This window comes from Theropithecus gelada, chromosome 5 (genome assembly GCF_003255815.1).
Source record: "Theropithecus gelada isolate Dixy chromosome 5, Tgel_1.0, whole genome shotgun sequence".
NCBI classification, from domain to species: Eukaryota; Metazoa; Chordata; class Mammalia; order Primates; family Cercopithecidae; genus Theropithecus; species Theropithecus gelada.
In genome coordinates, this window is record NC_037672.1 from 71,838,293 (window position 1) to 71,849,643 (window position 11,351).

Here is an 11,351-nt window from a genome sequence, read left to right on the forward strand (position 1 = left end):
TCCCATGACTGTCTCTCCCTGGTCATGCAGTTGCCTCCAATCTGTCAGCTGTGAAGTTAGGAAACAATGCCTATAAAATTAATTTACCAAATTGTATTGACGACTGTTTGGTTTTCTTGTTGTCTTTCCCATATTTCAGTTGGGATCACTGACTTTAATACCAAGAAATATTTAAATGTTTGAGGTACCTGTAATCCCTGAAAGTGATCAAGGGAGTCAGCCATTTCCCTAGTCAAGTGCCAAGTGGCTCATTAGGCTGACTTTGATTTGTAGCCAGTTATGGATGAATGATGGCAGAATTTCCATTGTTGATGCTAAGGGTCTCAGCTATGAACAATTTAAACTTAAGGTGAAGAAACACAATCTTTATTCAAAGAGAATTTTTCTAATTTCCTGATAATCAGCTTGTGGAGACAAAGGCAGTCATTGTGACCCACTGAAAGGCTTATTGTGCAAGTAGAATCTTGTTGGATGACTTTTGTCACATGCTGTAGGACAGTTTGTTATTATCACCATCTGCCACCTCTTCCTTCTTCAAGATATTGCTGAAGATTGAAAACAAATCAAGTACTTATCATGGAATTTGTGGAAATTAAGAAACCAAGACCTTTGCTTTCATGTTTATTAAAGAAGATCACTAAAGATATTGAATAGAGAATGCTGTGTGCTATTTCAATTACATTTGTTATTCTTTCATTAACAGGAATTTTGATTCTTCAAAGAAGTGGCTCACATTTAATTTTAGGTGACCTGAAATAAATAACAGACATAAGGTTATTAATTCCAATGGGTTATTTTTTTGGAAACATGTACATTGTCTGCATTTTAATGACAACTATGGGCTTAAAAATATATCTAGTTCAAGGACTGGGAAACCATCTGCTCAAGAACACTGAGTAGATGTAAAAAGAAAGCAAAGGTCTTTAGTGGTAAGTATTATCTGAAATATTTTGTTTCCTAGAACAGTCCTCTGGGTTCTAATTTAATCTTAGATAAGACTATTTTATATATATTAAATTTTAAATTATTGTAGTAGATTAGATCTATAGTCTATGGCATAGACTATATTTCCTCAATTTATCTAGTAATTGACACATCATCCACTTTGTTTTTGATGTGATGAAATGACAGGGGTCACTGTTATAGGTGAAGCATGAAGCCTTTAAAATTTTTTACTATAATGTGACATTCGGAAGCTAAGTTTGGAATTTTAGTATTAGAAAAATTACATGGTTCTCTAAGGACTAAGCTGAAGTCTACTTTAAACTCTAGGCCCATAAATTCATCTACTATGATCTCCACCTTGGTTACTCTGATTCAGTCCAAAATGCAGTTATTGACAATAGTATAAAGAGTTACAACACTTTGTAAACAATATTTTAATAACATAGGGATTGTTTCTGTTACATCACAACAAAGGAGGGATTGAAAGTGCTGTGCTGATTAGATCATGGAAGGGCACATATGTGTATCTGAGTGGACACACGTGACGGTATCTACCAGAGAAAAACTTTAAAACAAATTGAAACTTAAAGGGGCCAACTGGGGACATAGTTAACATTTCTTTTTCCTTGAAATTATGGATTCCAATCTGCAAACTTAAACTATGATTGTAACTATGTGTACTTACCACATATTTCATCTTCAATTTTATTGTGACTTCTCATTCTTGTTTACTTTTCGCTGGAAGGGGTGTTGTAGGGACAGATTCAGGTATTGGAACAGGAAAATTACGTCCAAACCTTGGAAATCTTGGATATGGAATTGGTGGAAATGGGCGAAATGGATATGGGTAAGGGAACACAAGAAACCCTGAAAAAAATTCATCGCTGTCACTGACCTGTTGAAAGAAAGAAGTTAAAGGGTTTATTTTACTTTTTACAAAGAAGAGAAGTTGAACAGCTTTGTTTTTTTAAATAATGGGCCTTTATTTTTAGGAAGAGGCTTTAGAAGCTCTAAAATCCTTTATCCTTTCTGTGTGTACTATGGAGAGGGAGTTTATTAATTTGCATCATTTAAAAATTATTTAGAAAGGTATGTTCTTGTATCTTTCCACCTTGTATCTTGCCACAAAATAAAGGCAAATTTTTCTGGCAATTACTTCTTTACCTACAAGGCCAAGATGAATGTGGTGTTGTAGTACCATAAAATTTCTCCCTTTGCCTTCATACAAGTTCTTTACCCAAACCACATGTAGGAAACAACCTCTGTCTTTCAGTATCTCAGTTCCTTCTTCCTGCTTTCTCTCTCAATTATCTGTCTGTATCTCTATTAGTTTTTGTATTCTTAGCTCTCTGTAGTTTTTGCGATAAAATCATGCTTTCCAGATAATAGGATTTCCATAAATAAAAACAAATCTTTAAATAAGGCTTTCCCTCTTCGAATTTTATTTTCTTTTTATTAAACAATTTTAGTTAACTGTTTAGACTCAAATAATCCATGAGCGAATTTGCCACTGGGAGGATCATCAAAGCTGGCCCACATCTCTTAATGCTCAGGTTTCATTTTTTACTTTTTTTGAAATGAGTTTCATAGAGCTAAGGCCTCTGCCTTAGCTTATGGAGGCCTGAGTTATTAGGCTAGATAAATCTAGAAAAAAATATTGTAACCCAAATCGTCACAGAATGATTTGGATTTCAATCCAATTCTTACCATGATATGAGATATGGAGATAATTTCCTTTCTATGGGCAGAGCTCAAATCCCTGAAGTCTAAACCTCTGTTGAATGCTAATACCAAAATCTCTTTATGAATCTCTCCACAGTTTGGGAGGTTTAGGTAAATCAGTATCTTTAACAACAGTTATGAATATTTCACACATAAAACTTACATGTAACAAAGAGAAAAGGTAACTTACACTTCTTTTTTCTCGTTCCTGGTCTTGAGAGACCTAATGGTCAAACAGTGAAGTTAATTAAACTCATGCTCATGAAAACACACAAATAAATATATACATATGCATGGGGGAAACAATTTGACAATCTATTACCTAATATTGTTTCATAATAACCATTTTTTAAAAATACCCAGAATTTGTCTAGAAAATGTAGAAATGATTTTCCTGAAAAGTCTTAATATGTATTCTCAAATGGCTCAGATTCACCACTATACCAAAGATATGTGGAACTGAATTATGCACTGAATGGTATATGGTTTATAATATTTTCTGGAGTGTAATGATAAAAGGGCATGTGTGTTAGGTATTCTTACAGAATACAGCATGTGAAGGAGAAAAAACCCTGAAGATTCATGAATCAAGACAAAATATACAGTCATGCATTGCCTAACAGCAGAGATAAGTTCTGAGAAATGGGTAGTTCAATGATTTCATCATGCAAACATCATAGAGTGTACTTACACAAAACTAGATGGTATAGCCTACTACATACCTAGGCTAGATAGTATAGTCTCTTGCTCCTAGCCTACAAAACTGTATGGCTTATTACTATCCTGAATACTGTAGGCAGTTGTAACACAATGGTAAGTATTCATGTATCTAAAAATATCTAAGACATATCTAAACATAGAAAAGGTACAGTAAAAAATATAGTATAAAAGATGGAAAATGGTACACTTTATACCTATACACTTATATAGGTTACATGCCATAAATAAAGCTTTCAGGACTGGAAGTTGCTCTGTGTGAGTTAGTAAGTGAGTTATGGCATATGAAGGCCTAGGATATTACTGTTGACTCCTGTGGACTTTGTAAACACTGTACACTTATGCTACACTAACCTTATAAAAACGTATTTTTCTTCCTTTGATAATAAATTAACCTTAGCTTACTATAACTATTTTACTTTAACTCTTTTGTAATAACACTTAGCTTAAAACAAACACATTTTACAGCTGTACAAAAATACTTTCACTCTTTATATCCTTACTCTATATGCTTTTTCTTTTTTACTTTTAAACTATTTTGTTTAAAACTGAGACACAAACATATACATTTGCCTAGGCTTCCACAGGGTCAGGGTCATCAATATCACTGCTTTCCACCTCCCCATCTTGTCCTACTGGAAGGTCTTCAGGGGCAGTTAGACACGTGGAACATTCATCTCCTATGATAATAATGCTTTCTTATGAATACCTCCTGAAGGACGTGTCTGAGGCTGTTTTACAGTTAATGTTAAAAAAATAGTAGAAGGAGTAAACTCTAAATAATGATAAAAGCATAGTACAATAAATACACAAACCATAGTACAATAAATACACAATAATGTTTATTATTGTATTATGAACTGTGCATGATTTTTTGTGCTCTACTCTTATGTGACTGACAGAGGGTAGGTTTGTTTACATCAGCATCATCACAAACACGTGAACACATGACTAATGCGTTGCCCTGTGACATAATGATGGCTACGGTATCGTTAGGTGGTAGGAGTTTTTCAGCTTCATCATGATTTTTTTTTTCTTTTTTCTTTTTTCTTTTTTTAAGAGAGGTAGGATTGCTATGTTGCCCAGGCTGCTTTTGAACTTATGAGCTCAAATGATTCTTCTGCCTTGACCTCCCAAATTACAGGGAATACAGGCATAAGCCACTGTACTTCGTAGCTCTGTTATAATCTTATGGGACCATCCTTGTATATATGGTTCCTGGTTGACGAAAATATGTGGTACATGGTTATACATAAACATTTTGGAATGTAGAAATCGATACTTACTGGGAAACCAACAGCCACTGCCAGGATGGCTGTGATCAGAAGGAGAACTTTCTTCATCTGCAAAATGGAATAAATAAAATAAAAAATAAGAAGAACTTTCATTTTATTCATAAATATCCTAGAAGTCAACAAAAAGACTGAATTCAAAAGATCCAGTTAAAGTACGAATTATTCGACAAATAGCTCTTTGAGTTTGAGCAAGTCACTTACAATCATAGAGAATCAATCTATTTGTTAATAAAGAACTTTTTTAAGGTCAAATAAAAGGAGCTTTGTAATTTCATAACTATATTACACCGGTTGCTTTAAAAATAAGCATTCACATACTATTTAAGAATAATAATTCCTACGTAACAAACCTACACATGTATCCCTGAACTTAAAATAACAAATAAAAGAATAATACTTCTATGTACTTGTAAAGTACATAGTTCCTGGAAGAAATAATGCATTGGTTTATACAGAGAATGTTAGTTTTGGAAGTAAGAATGTTAGTTTGGAAGTAAGAAGTAAGTTTGAATTTAGTGATCTCAGAAAGTTCAACATTCCTTATACTAATGTCCATGAAAGTAATGTAGGTGACAGATTTATTTGCACTGGTTCCAGGCAACCCCAAAAAGTCCATGATGTGAAGAAGGATCTGTTTTCATGCCTGCTAATACAAAATCCATCCTGCAGTCCATGTATCAAAGAGTAATTTTGACTTTCAAGTTTTATTATTTAATAAATAATAAAGGACTTTTCCAAAGCATTTTATTGTATTTTAATTTTCACTGTAGATTCCTCATCATATCACACACTGTTAAAATGTATCAATTACAATATCATTAATATTATATTTGAGAAGACTGAGCTAAATTAAAGATTTATTCAATAATTTTATAATGGAGTACACAATGAAACATAGAACATTTGCATTTATAAATATTTGTCAATACAATAAATGTGCATATTACTGGATTTCAAATAATAATGGGAAATTTTCTGTATTGGATGGTATCATTAGGCATTAATCCTCTTCTTTGTCATGGTGTGAATGCCATATATGCTAGAGAACACGTGGGGGGTTCTGGGAAAGGCAATCAAGTTGAAAATGTGGATTGGCTATGGGACTTTTCTTGAAGTTTGCCTCATATTTGTTAATTTATTAGTTTATAAAGTTTTTCTTGATAACTGATTAAGTATGAGATGTTATTCTAGGTGTTGTGTATGTACAGGCACACCTCATTTTATTGCACTTTATACATATCTTGTTTTTTACAAATTGAGTGGCAATTTGTGGCAATCCGGCATCGAGCAAGTCTATCAGCACCATTTTCCCAACAGCACGTGCTCACTGCGTGTCTCTGTGTCGTATTTTGGTAATCTTAGCAATATTTTGTAGTTTTCAGTATTATAATATATTTTAATATCTATAAGATATTATAAATATGTAATAAGATTTTATTATATCTTTTATGGTGATCTGTGATGAGTGATCTTTGGTGGTGTTACTTTGATCCAATTATTTGGGGCTGTTATGGGAAAAATAAGTGGCAAACTTATTTGACAAATGTTGTGAATGTTTTGATTGCTTCACTCACTGGCCATGCCCCCAGTTATCTCTTCCTCTCCTCAGGCTTTTCTATTTCCTGAGATATGAGAATATTAAATTTGGGCCAGTTAATAACCCTACAATACCCTCTAAGTGTTCTAATGAAAGGAAGAGTCACATGTCTCCTACTTTACATCAAAAGGTAAAAACGATTTAGTGAAGAAGGAATGTCAAAAGCCAAGATAAGATGAAAGGGAGGATCTTGCAACAACTAGTTAGCCAAGTTGTGAATGCAAAGGAAAAGTTTAGAAGGATGTTAAAAGTGCTACTACAATGAACGCAGGAATGACAAGAAAGCGAGAATCTTGTTTCCAATAAGGAGAAAGTTTTAGTTGTCTGGATAGATCAAACCAGACAGCACATTTTCTTAAGCAGAAGCCTAATCTAGAACAAGGTCCCTATGCTCTTTAATTATACAAAGCCCTAGAGATGTGAAGAAACTGCAGAAGAAAAGTCAGAAGCCAGCAGAGATTGGCTATAACATAAAAGTGCAAGATAAAGCAGCAAGTGTTGATATAGAGGCTGCAGCGTTATCCAGAAAATCCAAGAACACTGATGAAGGTGTCTACAATAAGTAATAGATTTTTATTGTGGATGAAACAGTCTTATTTTGGAAAAAGATGCCATCTAGACTTTCATAGCTAAAGAGAAGAAAACAATGCCTGGCTTCAAAGCTTCAAAGGACAGGCTGACTCTTTTTAAGGGATATAGCTGGTTTCCTAAATTGAAGCCAATGCTCATTTATCATTTCAAAAATCCTAGTGCAATTAAGAATTATACTAAATCTACTCTTCCTGTGCTCTATGGATGGAACAACAAAGCCTGGATGGCAGTACATCTGGCAGAGCATGGTTTACTAAATGTTTTCAGCTCACTTCTTAGGAAAAAATATTTTTTTCAAAATATTGCTGTTCATTGAAAATGCACCTGAGCCCCCAAGAACTCTGAAGCAGATGTTCAAAGAGATGAATGTCGTTTTCATGCCTGGTAACACAACATCCATTCTGCAGCCCATGGATCAAAGAGTAAATTTGACTTTCAGGTTTCATTATTGAATAAATACATTTTGTTAGACTATAGCTGGCACAGATAATGATTTCTTCGATGGACCTGGGCAAAGTAAATTAAAAACCTTCTGTAAAATATTCACCACTCCAGATGCCATTAAGACCATTGTGATTCATAGGAGGAGGCCAAAATATCAACATTACAGGAGTTTGGGAGAAGTTGATTCCAACTCTTGTGGATGACTTTGAGGGATTCAAGACTTCAGTGAAGGAAGTAATGTGCAGATGTGGTGGAAATAGCAAGAGAACTAGAAGTGAAGCTTGAACATGTGACTTAATTGCTTCAATATAATAGTAAAACTTGAGTGAATGAAAAATTGCTTCTTATGGATGAGCAAAGGAAGTGGTTTCTTGAGATTGAATTTACTCCTGGTGGATGCTGTGAAATATTTTTCAAATGACAGTAAATGATTTAAAAACATAAACTTAATGGATAAAACAGTGGCAGGGTTTTCAAGAGTTGAGTCCAATTTTGAAAGAAATATTGTGTGCAAAATGCTTCATGTGCTCCAAAATGCTACAGCATCACATGCTACTGAGAAATCTTTTGTGAAAGGAAGAGTCAATCCGTGTGTCAAACTTCGTTGTTGACTTATTTTAAGAAATTGCCACAGCCACCTTAGCCGTCAGGAATCATCACCCTGATCAGTCAGTAGCCATCAACATCAAGGCAAGACCCTCCACCAGCAAAAAGATTATGACTCAGTGAAGACTGAGATAATTGTTAGTACTTTTGAGCAATAAAGTATGTTTTAATTAAGATTTTTATGTTGTTTTTCTAGACATACTGCTATTACACTTAACATATAATGCTATAGTGTAATCATAACTTTTATGTACATTGGGAATCCAAGAAATTCATTTGACCTGCCTAACTGTGATACTCATTCTATGGTGGTGGTTAAGAACTGAACCTGCAGTATCTCTGAAGTTTACCTGTAATATCAGTTTGGAAAGTCCCTGATTTATGGATCCTTTAAGCTCACTGTTACATTGTTATAGGTAAATACATTACAAAGTTTTCTAAAGATTATTTAATATTTTACATTGAGGAAAATGTCAATTTTTAATGTCATTATCATTTTGAAGTACCTTTGAGATAGTGGAGATTCTAGGGAAATTTTATCACCTTTTGATGTTTTCTATATATCTATGAGACAAAAGAACACAGTGTAAAAAATGTAGCAACGTTTTGATCTCTGCCTTTATTTTCTGATATTAATCAAAATTTGAATTCAAATTCAAAAAAGTACCAGATAATGTAATAATTTTGAGAAGACAAGAATGTAAAATTCCAGTCAAGTTCAGACTTCTACAGGCAGATTGTTAATGTAGGAAATCAAGAGTAAAAAATTATACAAGCACTCACATGCATACACTCACACATTCTCACAGACACACACATACATATACATATACACAGTCTACTTTCTATGTGCAAAGCATTGTGGTGGGTGCTTTCAGGGATACAATGAGAAAGCATAATTTCTTCCATATGAGACTTCCACATGGAAGACAGTTACAGATATTTCTATAATGCAATACAAAGTGTGATATATATAGCATATGTAGAAATTGCAAAATATTGGGAGTATTTAGAAGAAGAAAGAGACAGGTTGAGGAAATAGTTTTGGAGAGGATAGAATTCAAGCAGGGCCTTTACAATTTCTTTCAACGGGTTTCAAGAATTATTTAAAACTACATTAAGCAAAGAAGTAAATAAACCATAACACAGACTCTTCCAGATCATATCTTAGAGTCAGGACATAGCATAATTACCAGCTATCTCCTTTTATTTTTATACTTATCAAGTCATGATACCTGTGGCAGTTTATTGCTGTGTACTATAGAATAACTGATATCCCAGATAAATTAGATGCATCTTCCTAGAAAATTAATTTTATTCAAGAATTTATGGGAAAGACAAATGACTTTTATATTAAAATCAACATAAAATGTTATGGAATGGAATGTAAGTACTGCATATATTTTAAAGATAAAAGAGGAGGCCAAAGAAATTGGCTCTTGCTCAGACGTTAGAGAATCTCTGGCAGTGCATGTTCCCTTTCTTTGCTGACCTGATGGCCACAAAGTTAAAAATAAACCTGAGGCTCTGTTGTCTCACTCTGTCCGCATTCTCCCCAACCAGCGTTCCGCTCCTACAAAGATTCGTTTATGGTCACTCTAAAATAAATATTTACTACAACAAGATAGTGATTTAAAAAAAAAAGTTTTGCAAACAGAATACTAAAAGTGATTTTATAATTACTAAGTACATATTCAAGCAACCATTACATGACAGTCTCAATAATCTAAATTTTTATGATTTAAAGAAAAATATATTGAGAGATGCTATATATCTATATTTACAAAATAGATATACAATGTTAGTTTACAATGATATTTAAGACTTTTCTTACCTCAAACGTTTCAGTCAGTACTTTGTCTCCGATGCTGTTAGAAAGGGCGAGTGTCTGGCCCTGGAATATTGCAGCTGTTTTATATACTCGAAGGTATAATGGAGTGGAGAAATCTGTGGCTTAAAGGCTTCTCCCATAGGATCAGTTATTACTCATCAACTATCACAATATGTTGAAATTGGGGAATAACCAATGTTTAGTTTCATAGAAAGTACCAAATACCAAAATCTTTTGTGGTTTGTATCTCCAAATTTTGTGTCTTGTATATTTGAAGCTTATCACTTTACATGTTGTTGTTCCATTGTCTACTCTCACAATTTTTTTCCTTCACTTCCCACAATTTAAAATACCTCCAAGCATTTTACTGGTATTGATTATAATCTATTGCAAAGCATATTTGATAGTGCTGGAATCTTAAGAAAATAAAAAAACTAAAAATCGTTAAAGATGGGATTAAAATCTTTTGCATGATTCTGCGTTCAGCTTCTTCATTTTATTATCAGGATTAGAGCTTCATAGATGAGTGAATTGTATTTTTGGAGCACCACAGCATCTTGTTTACCTTATGGAACACTATTACTCTGTTTCTCAACTAAAAATTCACTTGCAACAGAAAGGGTATCATCATTAAGTGCTGGACTAGAAACTAGAGCCCACAAAACATTCAAGAATTACCTTAAATATGCATGCATATTGGATATGCCATTTTCAAGAGTCATAAAATTTGAGCTTTAACTCATTTGAGAGCTTTCAAGAATATTCTATTATTGAGTTCAAGTTCTACTTCAAAAGAGGTTATATAGTCCAGATTGTAGTAGTAGTGCATCAAAGTCCCTTTTCTTCTTTTTATTTTTTCTAGAAATCAGTTCTCAAGGGTACTCAGAAAAATAATAACAGCTAAGTTTTTTGAGAACTTCAAGTGCTGAAGCACAAATTTAAATGCTTTATATATATAATATAATTAAATCCCCCAAACCACTTTAAGAGGAAAGTACTATGATCAACACCATCCCATTCTGAGACTGAGAAGCGAGAATATTAGTAATCGGTTTGGGTATTATAACTAGTCTCTGTCAGATACTGAATTGAGCACCAGCCATTTGGTTCTTAAACCCACATTTATAACTAGTGCCTTATACTGTCACTGTAACAGAAGGTGAGAAAAATCAGCACAAAGTCAGAGAAACATTAAACTTCCTTTACCTCTAACTTAACGTTTAATCTTATCTCAATGCTTTAAAGAAAACTGCCTGAATCAGAAACTTAACATATCAAACCTGGTATGTTATTGTATATTGTTTTCTATTTTGACCAATTTGGGGCTCACAGTACATTTCCCCAGGGCTGGGGATGACAAATGTGTGTGTGTGTGTGTGTGTGTGTGTGTGTCTGTGTGTGTGTATATTATCCATTTCCTTGCCTAAAACCTATCTTTCAATGTATTTTACTTCAATTTCTTTTATCTGAAATTGCTCTAATGAAGGTTGGCAATTGCCACTGAATTGTGAAAACCATATATGATTTTCTGTCCTTGTGTTACTTCAATTCTTTTGACATTTAACTGTGACTATTCCCATCTAGAAATCTATTTTTCTCTTCC

At 33.5% G+C, this 11,351-nt stretch overlaps 1 protein-coding gene across 1 annotated transcript; it reads right to left on the reverse strand.

Moving 5' to 3' along the window:
• Nucleotides 1-1,649: 1,649 nt before the first annotated feature.
• FDCSP (follicular dendritic cell secreted protein) lies at nt 1,650-9,773 on the reverse strand. The gene is made up of 4 exons (XM_025386722.1): nt 9,752-9,773; nt 4,671-4,727; nt 2,858-2,890; nt 1,650-1,840 (listed from the first exon to the last, which is right to left on the reverse strand). Exons 2-4 carry the CDS (start codon nt 4,725-4,727, stop codon nt 1,664-1,666), a joined length of 267 nt encoding a protein of 88 aa, XP_025242507.1. The 5' UTR covers nt 9,752-9,773; the 3' UTR covers nt 1,650-1,663.
• Nucleotides 9,774-11,351: the final 1,578 nt, after the last annotated feature.

Coding starts and splice junctions, on each gene's coding strand:
- FDCSP (XM_025386722.1), bottom strand. CDS start 4,727: ATGAAGAAAGTTCTCCTTCTGATCACAGCCATCCTGGCAGTGGCTGTT. Junction 2,891..4,670: donor CAGTGGCTGTTGGTTTCCCA/GTAAGTATCGAT, acceptor TTTGACCATTAG/GTCTCTCAAGACCAGGAACG. Junction 1,841..2,857: donor AGGAACGAGAAAAAAGAAGT/GTAAGTTACCTT, acceptor TTCTTTCAACAG/GTCAGTGACAGCGATGAATT.